The following is a 17,418-nucleotide window of genomic DNA, read 5'->3' as shown; positions in this document are numbered from 1 at the left end:
CAGACCGCGCCAGCTACCCTCCTAAATAGCATGGGCATCACCAAAAATGGTCCAGCACTATCCCTGCTCCATGATGGTGTTGCGCTTCCTCTGTTTGATAATAGAGACGGCTAGATCTTCATCCGTCTGAATAGAAGCTTCAGTCTTCGTCCTCGTCCTCGACACCGTTACATTAGCCATGATTAGCCATGGACCATGCAAGCAAACATCGTGATGGGTGAAGAGGGGGCTACGGCGGGCCATGGTGACCGAAGGGGATGGGGGCTGAGTCCGCGTCCTCGCCTATTTCCAAGCCCCTTGTCCATCCTCTTCCCATGTGGTGTTTCGTTTCCGCCGTCCATATCCCACCCGTCTCCGTTCTATAGTTGCTATTCGCATTTGCTGCAGCTCAGCCAACAAGCCTCCACGCTCTCAATCTGGCCAATGAGCCCCAGCGACACCCATCTTCAGCCATGGGGGCATTCTTACTATGTCACTGCCTAAGCAAAATCTGCATGTTGAACGCCTGCCTGGAGACACCCTGGCCCCTACATTCCACTCTAGTCTCCAGCACCACGCGGGTATGCATGGCCTGGCCGCGCGGCAGGCCGTGACATAGCATGGCGTGGCGCGGCATCCCTCAACACCTTACTACGTAGCAAAAGCTGCCATTCACAACTCACTCTCTGCCCGTCCCCTCCGTCCCATACAGCATGTCCCTCTTCTTAGTCACTCATCCAGACCTCCCACACACCCTAGGGAAGCTCTGCTTCTCCCCACCCTTCTGCTTCTTCAGGCTGGACCCCAGGACGTCAGAGGGGTCGGGGCCGTGGGACCTCGATCTACACCATGCCACCATGCTGGCCCCTGGTCAGTTTACTGGGCTGCACCAGACCCTGGCCCTACCTTACCTTACCGTACCGGGTACCTACCCTGGTCTTCCTTCATGGCTTGAGGTGAGCCCAAGACTTCCGTCTCATTGTTTCTTGCTCGAGTGAGATGTAGGATGATTAGAGCTTCCAGGGTGGAAAGCAGTGCCGCTGCTGCGGATTTTCATATTATTTCACTACACCACTGCCCTTCTCCCTCGTCTCGTTTCTTTCTCTTGTTTCTCTACTGCCTTTGCTGCTTGACCAATTCGGCCCCATTCGCCCGTGTAACATAATTGTTGGTCAGTCAAAGACCAACTCGCCCCCGAAAACGTCGCCCCCAATATCGACTGTTCATCCCGTCCGACCAACATCACCCAGCATCTTTGACCCTCGTTAGAGTCCTCTCATAAGAGGACCAACGTCTGATCTGTGTATCTGGCTACCCGTACCCGGCCGCCACCCTTTGTTTCTGGTTTATGTGTTTTTAAGATACCCCTTGACGCTGTCCTGCAGCTTCTATTCTTTTTCTTTCCCTTCTTCTTCAGACCGGGTCGCGATCGGACCGCCACCAACCACTTACACCATGGCTAACTCACTCAATGTCGCCAAACGCCTCCCAAAAATCGATACCATAATGCCACCTCTACGTAGGGAATCCGTCGAAGACAGGCTGCTATCGGCGACAGCCGCCGTCTTGAATCTTCCACGCAACAGCATCGAGCTGTTCGACTCTTTCGCTGACTTGGGTGGTGACAGACCCGCTGCCGTCGAACTAAGAAAAAGGTGCATGAGCCTCGGACTCGGAGTCAGGACGAGCGACATTCTGCGATGTCACACCTTGGCGGAGCTTCAAACCTGCATCACCCCCTTCGTTCAGGCCGCGCCTGTGTCCAAAGACTCCGATGAAGACAGCCCCTCTCCCTCCGATGTCTTCAGCTCAAGTCCCAGACGAAGCAGCGGTTACTCAACATCATCGTGCGAATCCACACACAGCGCCGAAGTTGCACCTTTGAGAGCACCGCAGTTTTCCATCGAACGATACATCGAATCCACCTCCCAGATCGCGAGCGCGGCCGTCATCAGGCCGAGGGCCGGCTACCTGGAGGGCAAGCTCGTGGCATTCGTCACCCTGGCCTCTGGCCGCGTCTCTCAATCCAGCCTCTCCAGCATCCGCCTCATTCCCCAATCTCAAATGCATTTTGCCGGCAGCCAGATCGCAGCAGTCCGACTGGCCCTCGAAACCTCAGAAGGTTCTTACTCCGTACCGAACTCATGGATTGTGCTGGATCAGATGCCTTCCGACGGTGAGGGTTCCGTCGACCGGCGGCGGCTCCAAACATGGATCCAAAATATCAACGAAGACATGTACCACCAGATTTCGAGTCTCGAGTCTCACGAGCTCTTCCAGGAGCCCTTGACCGAAATGGAGCGACTCATGCAGAAAACAGTCAGCAACGTCCTTAGGATACCGCAGAAACAGGTCGGCATGAACTTTTCATTCAGCCAGCTCGGCGGTGACGACATTTCCGCAATGATGCTGGTCGCTGCGTGCCGGACGGAATCCATTATTGTAAGGCCAGAGGACGTTCATCAATGCTCATCACTAGGCCAATTGGCGTCGCTCGCCACTCGGAAGAGTCAACCCAACGCCACGTGGGATGAGGAGTCGCTTGAAGGGTTCAAATTGTCGCCAATACAGCAGCTCTACTTTGACACCGGCATGGGTGGTCGTGCTGAGCAACGGTTGGCAAAGAACGGCGACTATCGCTTCAATCAGGGAATCTTGCTTCGCGTAAAGAGCAACTCTACTCTCGAGGACATCCACGCCGCCATCGCAACGGTAGTTGGCCACCACTCCATGCTGCGTGCCCGATTCCGCTCTGGTGTCGATGGCTGGACGCAGAGAATCGTGCCCAAGGTTGACGGATCCTACGCGTTCCGCTACCACTCCGTTAGCACGACAACAGAAGTTCTTGATGTCATCGGAAAATCACAAGCCACCATCGACATCGAAGCCGGTCCTGTTTTTGCAGTCGACCACTTTCGCACGTACGACGGTCAGCAGCTCGTCTTTCTCCTCGCTCACCATCTTGTTGTGGATATGATGTCATGGCGCACAATCATCCACGACCTCGATGAGCTGCTACGAGAGGGAACTCTGTTCTCTGAGCGCTCGATGCCCTTCCAGCGATGGAACGAGCTGCAAGAAGAATACATCTCCAACCAACCGGACCAGTTGGCGCTTCCCTACAAACTACCCAGTGGCCAATACAGCTACTGGGGTCTTGAGGACTCACTCAACACCTATAACGATATCACGACTGCCAGCTTTACTCTCACCCCAGAATTAACCGCTATCCTCCACACAGCATGCAACCAGGTATTCAGAACCGACATGTCTGACATTTACATGGCCGCCCTGATGCTCTCATTCAGCCAAACATTCCATGATCGCCAGGTCCCGGTGGTGTGGAACCAAGAGCACGGACGCGAGCCTTGGAGCCAAGACGTCGACATCACGGAGACGGTTGGCTGGTTTACGTCCCTTTGCCCAGTCGCGCTTCAAGTGGACATGGCAGATGACTTCCTACACATCCTCCGCAAGGTGAAGGATACCAGACGGTCACTCCCCCGGCGGGGCTGGAACTACTTTGCATCAAGGTACTTCGGGTCCGACGCGGCAACCCGCAACGCTGAGGGGTGGCCGTTTGAGGTCATGTTCACTTACGCCGGCTCGGTTCAGCAACTGGAGAAAGAAAACGGTGTCTTGGAGCAGCTCACTATTCCAGGCAGATTATTCTCAAACGGTGCTTCCGACATTGGCTCAGAGGTTGGAAGAATCGCACTCTTTGAGGTCTCAGCCATGGTAGATCAGGGCGCAGCCTCAATTCAAATTCTGTACAACCGCAACTGCCAACATCAGGACAGAATCACGGAATGGATCCAGCTTTATGAGCATCTACTTTATGAGGCTATTGGTAGGCTGCGTTACCGCGGACAGGAGCTCACCCTGTCCGATGTCCCAATGCTCAACACAACCTACGAGGGTCTTGCAAAGCTCAACACCGACCGATTGGTTGCCCTCGGTCTCACCAGTGCCAAGGACATTGAGGACGTCTTCCCAGTCACAGCGCTGCAGCAGGAGATTCTCATCAGCCAAACTCAAAATCTAGAGACCTGTCACAACCATGCCATCTATGAGCTTTCCGCGCCCGAAGGCCTCCTCGCCGATCAGAACCAGATCTGCTCCGTCTGGCAGCAGATCGTGGCGAGATACCCGGCCCTTAGAACCGTCTTCATTGACAGTATCTCCGAGGACGGGCTTTATGACCAGGTCATCCTACGGAAGTGTTCGCCCGAAATGCTCTTCGTCGATGCTGAGGCGGGCACAGACCCCGTGGCAGTTCTTAATGCGTTGCCGCCCATGAGTCCTACGCCGTACAACCCTCGCCACCGAGTGTCAGTCTGCAAGTCCCAAACAAGGACCTTCTTGAGGCTCGACATCAGCCATGCGCTTTGTGATGTAAGAAAAACCTTCGTCCCGTCAGAGCCGATCCACGTGCGTACGTACTTACACTGTTTTGTTTTCATTTTAGGCTTTGAGTCTTCAGAACATCATGTGGGACCTGAAGAGGATGTATAACTCGAGCAAGCTGCCCATGAAGGTCCTCGACCCTTCGCACGTCACCTGTCTAGAGTACATCTCTTCAGCGCGCAGAGAAAACAGCCTTAACTTTTGGGTTGGGCGCCTCCAAGAGAACCAGCCATGCTTGTTCCCGCGGCTGATGACTGTCACCGAAAACGACATGCAGCACACCAACTTCTTTATCGACCTGCCGATGGCGCAGATTGACGAGTTCTGCCGTTCACAGGGAATCAGCCGTTCGGCTGTCGTCCGCATGGCGTGGGCTCTCGTTCTGCGTGCATTCACCGGTTCAAGCCGCGTCTGCTTCGGCTACCGCTCCTCGGGCCGAGACGGGGATGATGCACCTGACGGGCTCAGCATGTCCGTTGGCGCGTTCGAGAACACGACAACATGCGCGATCGGGCTTGAGAACTACAAGACTGTCTCGTCGATCCTCAAAGCTGTCGAGGAAGACGTTTTCGCCTGCCGTCTGCACCAGAACGTCTGCATCTCGGAGATCCAGAACGCTTTGGGCCTCAAGGGGGACAAGCTCTTCAACACCTGTCTGTCGTATCAAGAAGAGCCCCATGAACTCAAGAGCAGGTTCAGCTCGACCCGGCCGCCGATGCGCCTTTCTTGCATCCAGGCATTTAGCACTCCCGACTACGACGTCACCTTCTCACTTACGCTCGTCAACGGACAGCTCGTTACCGGCGTCTCTCACAGAATCATGACGGCTTCCCAGGCGCAAAACTTGACAAACACTTTTGGACGTGCTGTTCTTTCCATTCTCGAAGGCGTAAACGGAGCCATGAGCAACATCGATCTTTTCACTGACCGAGACTACGCCCAGCTCATGATCAGCGATTGGGAGACTGGCAAGGCTGCCGAGCAGTCTCACGGATGTGTGCACGCACTTATCTCGCAGCAGGCGAGGCTTCGCCCGGATGCCCAGGCCATTTGCGCTTGGGATGGTGATCTGTCTTACAACCAATTGGGTCGTCTTGTTTCGCGACTTGCTACGTACCTCGCGCAATGGGGTGTTCGACCTGGTGTTCCAGTCCCGATTGTCATGGACAAGAACCGATGGGCGGTCGTTTGCATCCTAGCTGTCTTGAAGTAAGTATGGCGGCTTCTTTAGTGTTTCTCGTAACTGACATGATGCCAGGGCTGGTGGTTGCTTTGTGCCTATCGACGCCGAAGACAAGAACAACGTCGAATCCTTCGTTCGCCAACTCGGGCCAAAGATCGTCATCGCAACCGACCTACACTGGAAGTACTTGGAGGCAATTGTCGAGGGCGTTATTGTTGTCGACGACACGTTGTTTTCGGTCAACTTCCCAGCCGAATCGCCGCTGCCCATGGCCGCGCCCAACGACGCGGCATGCATTCTGCTGGCTCCTAGCTCATCCCGCGGCAAAGATGCAAAGGGCATCATCTTTCACCATGCTGCTTTGTCCGCAGCTTTCGTCACTCAGGGCCGCGCATTGAACCTAGATGCCAACAGCCGCGTCATGCAGCTGTCTGCCTTCAACGTCGACACAGCGCTGATCGAGCTGCTTTCGACCCTTGTTCATGGTGGCTGCGTATGTGTGCCTTCCAGCGTCGAGAAGACGAGCGACATTGTCGGCGCTGCCCGTAGAATGGATGTCAACTGGAGCTACCTGACACCTGTACTGGCGAGGAAGATGACTCCGGCTGCCATTCCCAGCTTGAGGACCATATGCTTCAGGACTCGCCGCTTGGATGCGGACACCTGTGCCCCTTGGCTTGAGAAGACCAAGGTCCTTCTGGCTTATGGTGCTCCTGATATCTGCCCTCTCGGCATCTCTGTGCTTGAGGTTACCAAGGCTGATGATCTCACTCGCATCGCACGTCCTTTCCTCGGAAGATTCTGGATTGTCAACCCAGAAGACCACCGTAAGCTTATGCCTATCGGCGCCGTCGGCGAGCTGATTATCGAGAGCCCGACCCTTGCCCACCGCTTCGTTCCCGGTCAGCCCCTATCTCATTTGCCTCAGGACTCGGAATTGTCACTGGAGGATGGCAAGCCAAAGACCCGCTACTTCAAGACTGGCCACCGCGTCCGGTACATGGAAGATGGCATGCTCGACTTCGTCTCGAGCGGTCGCGATGACGTCGAGGTCAACGGCCAAGTGATCCCTGTTGCTCAAGTCGAACAGAAGCTGCGACGCTGCCTTGGACAGGGCATTGACCTTGCCGTCGATTCTATCATTACTCGTGATGCGCAACCCGCGCTCGCCGCATTCGTCGAGCTTGGAGAGAAGCTTTTCGAAGGCTCGGAAGATCTGACTAGGATTACCATCACAACGAAGGAGCGCACTTATATCGCGAAGAAGCTGATCGAGTCTTCCCTGGGCACCGGTCTGCCTTCGCATATGATGCCCACGGTCTTCGTGCCCGTTAGGCACCTCCCCGTCACGCCCTCGTTGAAGGTCAACCGCCGCAAGCTCCAGAAGATGGTTAGCTGGCTGTCTTTGGAGCAGCTTCTGGCCTTGTCGACTGTCGCATCTCCTGATGAGGTCCGGACAGTCAGCATCAAGCCTCTTCCCCTGACGCAGGTCGAGGAGCGGATGCGGTCAATCTGGTCTAACCTGCTCGGAATTGAGGCTTCCACAATCCGCGGCAACCAGAGCTTCATTGTGCTTGGCGGCGAGGCTTTCCTTGCTGGTCAGCTTGTGGTCCAGTGTCGCAAGCAGGGTCTCATTATTGCCCTTCACGAGGTTCTGCAGGGTGCTACTCTCACCGATCTCTGCCAGGGCATCACTCTCAGCGCAGAGTTTACTCTTGATTCTGCTGATTCACGTTCTACCGCCCCTTCTTCGATGGGATCTACCTCGGAAATGCACGTTGAAGAGGAATTCATTAACAACATCATTACACCTAAGCTTGGTTTCTCCCGCGAGTTAATTAGCGACGTGTCTGAGGCGTCTTCGACTCAGCTCAAGTTCCTCGAGACTGGCCTTCTGAAGGGGGGATCCAGCTTCACCTACTTCACTTTCAGCTTCACCGGGCCTGTCCAGGCGAAGAAGCTTGAGGCTGCTTGCATCTGTCTCGCCAAAATTCACCCGATCTTGAGGACCGCTTTCGTTACTCACGAGAGAAGGGTCTATCAGGTCGCACTCAGAGCCTTTGTGCCAGACTTCAAGAGAGTAGAGGTTCCCACTTGGAGAATGGCGAACACGACCGAAAAATTGATCAAGAGGGATCAAGCAGAGCCCTTCTCTATCGGCACGCCGATGACCAAGTTCTTCTTCGTCGACGCTGGCAAGCAGTCCAACCTCGTTCTTCGGTTATCTGGAGCACAGTATGACGATGCGTCCATTGCGCTGCTACTACAGCATCTTAAGAGCATCTACGTGTCCCCGTCTTGCCCTCCGAGAAGAGCTACTTACTTTGACTTTGTGCGCTCTGCGCAGCTTTCCCATGTGGCCGGAGCCCTTGAACATTGGACCGCCCTGCTTGACGGCGCTAAGATGACCCAGGTTGTCGCACATAACAAACCTGCTGTCATCAGCAACAATGTCAAGACCGTCTCCCAGAACGTATCGGTCATGTCCCTGGCGAACTTGGGCATCTCATTCGATACCGTTGTGAAGTCTGCCTGGTCAATGGTCCTCGCCAACCTTTCCGGCTCCGGCGATGTGCTTTTCGGCGAGATTGTCGAGGGACGTCATATAAAACTCGCTGATGGCTCCGACATCTCCGGCACTCTCGGCCCCGTCTCCAACGCGATCCCGGTCCGCGTTCGCTTCGCCGAGACGTTGAGCAGCCCCCTCGAGCTCCTCAGGTACGTCCACGGACAGCGCGTGATGAGCATTCCCTTCGAGAACATGGGCTGGCTCGAGGTCGTCGAAAAGTGCACCAAGATGCCCTACTGGACACGCTTCAGCACCGTCATCGAGCACCGCCACCAGGACGCCGCTAAAGAGGCAGCCATCTTCAACCTCGGTACCGTCAAGTGCAAGTTCAACATTCAGGAGCCAACCAGCAGAGACGTCTACGACCTCCATGTCGTTTCTACTCAAGACAACCCAAGTTGCGGAGAGATTTCAATCACGTTCTGCGAGAACCGCATCCCCAGTTTGTTCGCCACCGAGACTCTCAAGGCACTCTGCTCCACCATCGAACTGCTCACCTCGGTCTCCATGTTACATCCCCTGATCCCCTCGACCACAGACTACTCTTCAGTCACGCCACAAATCCCCCTCCCGCAAATCGACATGGAGCCCAAGGCAACCAACGTCGGCGCAAGCATGCCTGATGAACACCGTGTGACCGTGCAAAAGACCATAACCAACGTCTGGACCGAGATCCTGGACCCGCGCGCTCTGGGCGTACCCGAGAACCAGCTCCACAACGCGGCATTCTATGATCTATGGGGTAGCATGATGCCCGCCGCGCAGCTTGCGCAGGCTCTCTCGCAGGAACTGCCGAAGCTGGGCGTCCCTGGGTGCCACAACCTTACCATTTCCATGGAGGAGATCATGGCGCACCCTACAATGGCAGAGCAGTTCGAGCTTGCGGCGCGTAAAATGCGCGACGCCAAGCGCAGAACCATCTCTGAAGTTTTCTCTCACAAATCGCACCCCTCATGGGGCCGAGGACTGAGAAGGCTTACCACCAGCGTGATCCCCCAGAGGACTAGCGAGAAGAGCCTCGTCAGCAGCGGCAGCTCTTCTAGCCTAGTAGACGTATACCGCGGCTCCGCCAACAGCACGCAACAGCAACAGCAGTTGCTGGATTCTATCACAGAGGTGGCGACTGGTCCCCCCTCGAGCATCGGCGCCCCGGCTGCCATCACAGCCTCGCCTGTCGAGCTTGAAGAGCCCCATCGGCCGACATTGAGCCTTTCGGTGCAGCATGACGCGAGTAGCATGGAGAGCATGACTACCGGTAGTAGCCGCACCGAGTACGAGGCCGAAGAGGGTGAGGGTGAGAACGCGGTTGTTAATGGGGACGAGAGCGACGACGCGGTTAGCCCTATGAGCGCCTCTACGCTGGCGACGCCGGTTGTAGCGACGCCTTCTGATGGGAGAAAGATCCGCAGGAAGGCGGGCAGCGTGTTGAGCCGGATGAGCAAGATTGGACTTGTCAGCCCTGTCAGTGTTGCTGGACACAGGGTCGGCTAAAGTAATGTCATGAGTTTATGAATGGTTGGCTTATGAGGTGTTTTGGATAAGGCACAGGAGGCGTATTACTTTTTTTTCGTTCAAGAGTTGTAGTGACAAGATTGTTGCCGCTTGGTATTATGATATCCAATAAATTGTCCTCTGATTTACTTTGATTCTACTATCACGATGTGAAATTACGTTAAATGTGTTTATACGTGGACTGTCAATCGAGGTTCTTTTGGGGACGAACATCTCATCGAATATCCCCTTCTACATTGTGTTTGGTTATGCTGGTCTCTGATATTCGCCTGAATTCTCGTGTCCATAACTTTGATTAACATTGGATGTTTCCGTAGTTACACGTTCTGGTCTATGCACCAACGTACATCCGCAAGGGAGGTATAACTTGGCTTCTTCTCCCGGTTACCGCGCGACTTATCTAATTCATGTTGCTCATTAGGAGCAGAACCAATTTCAACTGCATAAAAGCTGGTATTATCTTCACTCTTACATAGCCCGATACATTGCTTTGCTAACCGTTCTGTTCTAGTTTGACGTGAACCTCTTATGCTACCTTACTTTAAAGTAGTTGGGGGAAATAGATTAATCCGCTAGGAGCGGCGAGGGTGACAGGGGTCTCATGTGAGACAGGGGAGGAGGAGATTGGGAAAAGCTAACAGCGGAACAGACCCGAAAGCGAGTTCCAGGACTCCATATTTCACCCGTTGACTATCCCACCACACTCTGTAGCCACCCTATCACCGCCCAACCATAACCAATCCCTGCTTAGAAGTACTAGAGCAATCAAGCATCACGTCAAGTATCATTGGTCAGAACAAATTCATTGCTAACGTAACTGGATTGTTACAGGCAGCTAAAGATGATCAGTGTAGCATGGTCATTTTTTCTAAACGCCTCAAGATTTCTTCGGCGCAAACCTTTTTGCAGTAAAGAGTCATTTTAAGTTTATCTGACATTTCTGCAGCTCGAAAGAATCCGTTCTTGGGTTTATAGCATTTTTAAACTCCAAGAAGCGAGGTTCGGATTTGGGAGGGTTCAATGACTGTAACGCCATTTACTTCTTGCTACGCGTGTTCTTTATGTGAAGACGCCGCGCCCAACTCTGATGAAGTTTCATTCTGGATCAAAGAGCCATAACGCTATATATCACCTGCTCTAGATCGGAATACTTCAAGTACGCTAACGGAAGCAAATTGGTGCGGGTGTCGGGTGGTAACCCTTTCACTGAATCGAAATTACTAAGCTAAACCCCAACCATTAAACTTCCACATACGAATGAGTATGCATATATTATGTACGCGCGTCTAGCGGAACAGAAGAAACCGTTGACTAACTTGTCATGGATACCGCTCCGGGTCTCGACTTTTCCGAGCAATCCAAAGCCAAGCCTAAGCACTATCAGCATGTGCTCTGGGTGTCACCGTTGCAAGGAACGGGAGATTATCCTTAACTGAAGCTAAATGCAACCACAGCATACAGCGGACAGGTGAGGAACATAGCTGACGCGGCGATAGTTCACTTGGCAGCAGTCGAATTAGGGGTAGTTGCATTGGGGGCAATCGACTTTTCCGGACCCAGCGAACAGGGGCTAGATCACGTCAATCAACAGCACAGCACGGTGATGTTACGCAAACAGCTTGGTGGCCGTGGTGTCAAAGCTGCCTTAACCAGTTTGGGGGCGATTGCGTAGCTTTGCAAACTGTTTCTCTAATGAATATGAATATACATTGTGATTAGAATCCTTTAGTCTCTCGGATACCAGTAAAGCTCTGCTGTAATTTATTGGTGTGATGCCATCTATGCATGCCCTGAGCAATGGTATGGGTTACAATGCGTATGGAGCATCGAGCGGTAGAGATACCATACCAAGATTGGGGGGTGTGGGGTTTATGCTGGAGACCCGGAATGACCCAGAATCAGGCGGCCATGTTCCGAGCGGGAGAGATCAGTGATACATGGAGTGATCCGCCTTGATTTGTTCATGTTCCGCTCCAATCTATAGTCCTAGCAAAAGTCTGTCAGAGCGTAGCATTGCATGACGCTAATTGATGTTTAACCTAGTTAAACAACAAAACATTACCTAGAATATCAAAGCTAAAGCTTGGTAATCGGATCTTTGCATCTGACTTTGTGAGAAGCAATATACTATGATTACTCAACTAACATTAGCTATCCACCGGCGGTTTAGTTTCCCCTGTTTTATTCCCTTTATTCATGGTCCCCTGTCTGTTCAAATGTGAGGTCAAGCTGTAGTTGTGACAGCACGGCCGATTCCCCAACCGCGCGGTAAATGACTGACTATGTCCCCATATTCATACGTCGCCCTTACTACTTTGTGTACAAGTTGACCATGCGCCCCCTCACCTAACGATTGACTTGCCATATACTTCTTAGTATACCCACTGTGCCCCATATCCAAGTTGAACTGCTCAGTGTGTGGGGAAGGAGAAATAGACGGGGCCGCTCGCTGAGGCTCTAAAATGCATAGAGGCACTGCACAAAGTCATGAGAGGGAATGTGGACACGGCCAGGTTCTTTTCATGATATGAATAACTGTTCAAACACTCTGTGGTGTAGATCAAAACTTTTCGAATTGACCAAATAAACATGCCAGGAACTAATGAACATAGTGAACGCTTTTTTAGTTCTCATGATATGGCAAGCTCTTTTTCCGGTTCGTCTTTCTTCCTCACTTATCTTGTGGTTTTCTTCTTGGTTTTTCGTCACCGAATTGGAGCCGAGTCTGCGATCTATTTGCAGTGGAACCCTCCAGATATTGTGGTCTCAGGTGCAGGTGTCGTTACAGTTTGTGACGGCAAATATTGCCGCCAGGAAACTCTTGGCTTCCGAACGAATGTGACCCGTCACACTCGATCACTACTAGACAGCCTGAAAAGGGGAAGCTTTCTCGGCCAAGCTACATGGTCCACCCGCAGCCACCCTTGTGGAGGCAAAGGATCAAGGTAATATGTTGTGCAACAGAACGGCGAAGCCCGCTTCCTCTGCATCACCGACCTTGAATTCATACATCCAACGGCCTTGGACTCCTCATGGAGGATAGTTAGGGTCCACCAAAGGTGTGATGGAAAACTTGATCCAATTTGGACATGCAGATATGGTATCTCCAGGTTCGCATTGACACTATCCTCCTTGCCACAAGTCATGAACCTAATCGTTTCCACCGCATGACCATCACAGGTAACGGCTTTCGCCGAAATCGCGATACTTGGCAGCTAAATCGAGAATCTTCATCGAGAGGCCCCTCGTCCCTGCACAGTGGTGGATAGCCCAACATCAGCAGAAAGGGCGATATCTTCGATAATCGAGTCATTGCATGAAATGGGGGTCACGAAGACTTTGACCGACGAACCTGTGAAGGGAGTATTGCTTTGCGTATAAGACTGAGCTTTTTCCAAACACCAAGTCTGGTTTTGCCTTCAACCTTCAAGCCATCGTGCCTCGTCACTCACTCAAAGCTGCAACGTTCTTTTACCGGACTTCGACACTCGTTCAGTCACTCGCTCCAACAACACCATAATCACTCCTTTCTGCCGCTTCGGACAATGGCTAAGCTCGCTTTCATCGCCACTGTGGCTCTTGGTGCTTTTCAAGCTACCTCTGCTGCTTGTACTAACCCTACCCAACGGAAGTCATGGTACGTCAACTTGGAACGTGTCTTCGCGATGAATACACACTTCTTACCCAAACACCTAAGCTGACCATTTATTTCGACAGGGCTGCAATGACAAATGCTGAGAAGGCGGAGTACATCCAGTCGACGCTTTGCTTAATGGACCCTGCCCAGTCGCCATCCAAGACCAACTATGCCGGTTCCAAGACTCGCTGGGATGAGCTTCAGGTTGCTCACGTTGCCCAAGTCCAGTTCATTCACCGTGTGGTAGGAGCCCATTTGATCGTACCCAAGTCTAAGAATTATTTTGTCTAATATTTGGCTCAGGGCGCTTTCCTCCCGTGGCACCGTTACTTCATGACGGTCCACGAGAACCTCCTCCGCAACGAGTGCGGTTTCACTGGACCCTACCCGTAAGAGTTTGCTCCCAACCCATAGACTGGGATGCCACAGCGCAGTAAAGTGGCTAACTCCATATATAGCTACTGGGATCAGCAGACTGATGAGGCGAATGGCCTTCTTACGGAGGCTAGCATCTGGGGCACTGATCCCGCGACTTCATTCGGCACCGGTGCTAGGACTGCTGATGGCTGCCTTGCTGATGGCCCCTTCACCAAGGTCACCTACAACATCAACTACCAGCTTGAGAGAGGCGAGTCGCAGTGCCTGAACTACGATCTGAAGCAGAACCAGTTCGAGAACGCCGCACAGGAGATCGTCGACGCTTGCAATGACCTTCAGACCTACGACGACTTTAACAACTGCATCGGCGGCGCAACGCATACCTCTGGACACTTTGCCATCGGAGGCACTGTAAGTCTGCCATTTGTTACTCAGTATCACTATCATGTAGAACAAACGCTAACAAGAATCAAAGATGGATGACGCCTCTCTCTCTCCTGCCGACCCCATGTTCTTCATGCACCACACCAACCTGGACCGTATCTGGTGGGAGTGGCAGGTTAAGAACGAGTCCCGCCTTACCGACATGGGCGGCCCCAACGTGGCCACCAGTGCCTTGCTCTCTTCTATGCAGCCCAAGATCCTCCCCGAGGCCGCTTTCGTTCCTTACTTCGGCGATAACGGTGACGTTACCACCCTGAACCATATCCTATGGGTCGCTGGAACTGCCGACAACATCACTATTGCCGAAGTTATGGATATCGGCAGCGATGCCATCTGCACGGAGTATGTGTAATTCGGCCGAGGTCTATTCCTCTTATTCGAGGAACATGTAATTGAATACTGTAGTATAAGATTAGCGGACTTATTATCACCTGGAGTAACTTTGACAAAAGAAAAGGGTCCGTAGTTAAGAGTTGAGCTCGATGTTTACTAGAAAATTCCGTGGAAGTGATCAACTTGTTTGAAGATGCTAGATCAATGCTGAACAAACCAAAACGCCTTGGGCCTAAAATGGATTTCTGTTCCATTGAGGCACCATGGCAACCCACGAGGAAGATTCATTACCGTTTCTACATTTACTTGATATCCTATTTTATGCTTCTCATTCTTTTATGATTTCATTACTGCTCTATCCGCCTCCTTTTGCAGCTTCTCTGGGATAATTTCCACAAAAATCATTTTCAAATTAAAGGCTTTCCTTGATTTCGTAACGATGCAGCGCTTGCCAAGTATTTAAATAAAGTTCCTCGTCTTTCATCTACCAAACAGATCAGTCGTTCTACCACAAATCTATAGAACCTGGCACCGTTTCCCATGAATATGCCTTGGGATCAAAGGTCTCCAAGGGCTGAGTAGCAAGCTCCCATTTTTTCTGCAACCATCTCTGACCTGGGCCTGCTTTGCCAGGGCCGTCCTCATCGTGGATCAGCTTGACTCGGGCTAGCCATGCTGGTCTAGGGTGCATGTTCCCCCAATATTCCCAGGGGACTTGACAGCTCATAAACATGAAAAGAGCCGCCCTTAGCTCCGTTTTGAACTTTTCGTCTTTTCGAAACACTTCCCTGTCGGTGTCAGCATCCTTCTCGGCCTTATTCTTCAGAGCTTCTACTGGGATCAACGTGTTCATTTGGTCTGACAATTCCCGAAGCCTTTTTGGCTCTCCTACGGCGGCTTTCCAAAGAAATTCTCCATTCCGAAGCTTGTTGTCCTTGTCGATGTCTATGCGCTCGTTGTTCAAGTAGAAGACGGGTATGCCGATAATTGCGGCGGCCTCTATAAAGCCTGAGCGATGGCCGATGACACAGACTTGTGAAGAATAACGGTCTTTCAACACTTTCCATATGCCAAGGATCTTCACCTGTACTGGAAGCCTATCAATGTTGAAATTGCGAAAGTTCGCCCATAGATCGTCAACCTGTTGTGCAAGACTTTTCTCATCGGGTTCGTATGAGTTGGGTGTCTTGGATTGAGCGGTCTTGGAGGACGATTCCCACGGTCGGCATATAAATGACACATGCACCCCATCCAGGATTTCCGCGGCCTTCTTTTGGTACTCTTCACCTTCAAGATAGGCAAAGTCGCCGTATAGCTGCCAATTCAGTGATTAGAACAAGTTTCTGGTTTACATATGTTGGACGTTGAAAAAAAATGAGAATTCGTCGTTTTGATGAGCTTGACTATTGGAAGAAACCTCTTTCGACATACCATGACATGCGAAAACCGACGAGGAGGGAGCTTTTCTTCGGTAGGACATAAGCTGCAAAGCTTGTTAGTTTCTTTGATAGACTCAAGAACATACTCCAAGTTCTTTCGGTCCATCAAGCGTCCGACTTCACTGTTACGTGGTACACTGTTTCGGACGTGTACAACAGCTAGATTATCAATAGTGGCAAGCTTGGGCATGCCCATGGAGTCATGTGGCCAGTCGGAGTCGTCCGGATCAACTGCATTCTTGTCGTCCCGAGTATTCTTGAGGTGAACAGCTTTCTCGTCTTTAGGATCTCTATCATCTTTCTTCTTTTTTCTACTCTTCTTTTCTTCATACTCGTGCTTGTCCTTGAATTGTTTTGTAAGCCGGAAATACCGGTTTAGCCAGTATTTTGCTGCGTACGAAGGTTGAAAGTAGCGTATATTACTGGGTGCTATTTCATGATTGTCAAAACTCCGCGCAGAGTACTCCCTTTCAACCAAGTCGAGGCTTCTCCTAATCAGGTAAGATATCCCCCCTTGATCGGGGATGTATGTGCCGGCTTGTGTGTCGAACGTATAGTTGTGTCTCTTGTAACATCCCTTGTCGTTTGAAGCTCTGAAAGCAGCAGCAATGATGCGAGTCCCAAGGCTTTTGGCATCGTCGCCTGCAGCTTTTACCTCGGGCTTGTCTTTTCTTGTGGAATTTTCCCGTGGACGGTCGTACCAGTTAAAGAGGCTCTTAATCTCTTGGAGCGACTTTTTGTTCCTTTCCTTGTCCTCTTCCGTGCCCTCGGCGTTGGCGGCGTTAAAGTCGAAGTTCACATGGAGCTTGACTGATGAATCGGAATTGAAACCAAGAAGGATGCGTAAGAGCAAGACGTGGTAAGCTTCGCCAAACTGTCCACCTTTAAGATTGATGACAAGAGTGGTGTTCTGAAAGCTCATCGGGTATGTGACTGAACTTTTTAGTAGTATCATTGGGGTCATATCTGGTAGATAAGAGCCCTTAAACCATGAGAAGCCTTTGTCAATTCGATTTGCGTCAAGTTGAAATCCAGGAACAGGGCGTTGGTCGGCTGTTTGAGCGTATGCATCGGCTGTGCGACGTTGGAACACACCATAGCTGAAGCATAACAAGCACCTATCGTTGAAACGATTCTTACGCTTGCGGTAAGGGCTGCGGGGTGTCATATGTACGCATGTCTGCGCAATCTCAGTCATATGTAGGGAATTAGGAACAAAGTGAAAAGTCCTTGGTTGATACATGTAACAAGCCACAAGGACGGAGGACAGCAACCTAATATTTCGCGTCACCGGCCGCAACACTCAAATAGGTTGTTCTTACTATCTCCCCAGACCAATGTCTGGTGAAAGGGACTCCTAGCAGAGGGCACATCTACATTCCCTGAGTCGTAATGTCAGATTGTCGAAGTCTTTTTTTTTTTTGTTGGCACTGTCTTACTTTGGTTTCAGAATTGGTAGGACTATACGGGTTATGTTTATGCGAGTGAATAGAGCTTCACTGTACAATTTATTGACAAAACCGAAAGGAAGGGCCAT

General features: G+C 51.7%; 3 protein-coding genes across 3 annotated transcripts; 2 read left to right on the top strand and 1 right to left on the bottom strand.

Annotated features, from left to right (window-relative positions):
• Nucleotides 1–1,434: 1,434 nt before the first annotated feature.
• Nucleotides 1,435–9,629, top strand: CTRU02_211410 (nonribosomal peptide; the record flags this gene model as incomplete). Its single annotated transcript, XM_036720432.1, has 3 exons — nucleotides 1,435–4,374; nucleotides 4,448–5,595; nucleotides 5,645–9,629. 3 exons carry the CDS (start codon nucleotides 1,435–1,437, stop codon nucleotides 9,627–9,629), a joined length of 8,073 nt encoding a protein of 2,690 aa, XP_036588175.1.
• A 3,566-nt stretch (nucleotides 9,630–13,195) lies between these two features.
• Nucleotides 13,196–14,461, top strand: CTRU02_211409 (amino acid transporter; the record flags this gene model as incomplete). The annotated part of the gene is made up of 5 exons (XM_036720431.1): nucleotides 13,196–13,287; nucleotides 13,368–13,530; nucleotides 13,591–13,676; nucleotides 13,746–14,076; nucleotides 14,141–14,461. 5 exons carry the CDS (start codon nucleotides 13,196–13,198, stop codon nucleotides 14,459–14,461), a joined length of 993 nt encoding a protein of 330 aa, XP_036588174.1.
• Nucleotides 14,462–14,947: 486 nt separating this feature from the next.
• CTRU02_211408 (uncharacterized protein) lies at nucleotides 14,948–17,079 on the bottom strand (the record flags this gene model as incomplete). The annotated part of the gene is made up of 4 exons (XM_036720430.2): nucleotides 14,948–15,757; nucleotides 15,874–15,925; nucleotides 15,968–16,814; nucleotides 17,022–17,079. 4 exons carry the CDS (start codon nucleotides 17,077–17,079, stop codon nucleotides 14,948–14,950), a joined length of 1,767 nt encoding a protein of 588 aa, XP_036588173.2.
• Between the last annotated feature and the right edge of the window lie 339 nt (nucleotides 17,080–17,418).

This window comes from Colletotrichum truncatum (genome assembly GCF_014235925.2).
Source record: "Colletotrichum truncatum strain CMES1059 chromosome Unknown Contig_0007, whole genome shotgun sequence".
NCBI lineage: Eukaryota > Fungi > Ascomycota > Sordariomycetes > Glomerellales > Glomerellaceae > Colletotrichum > Colletotrichum truncatum.
Note: the sequence above shows the minus strand (reverse complement) of the source record. Positions and strands in the feature narration are given on the sequence as shown.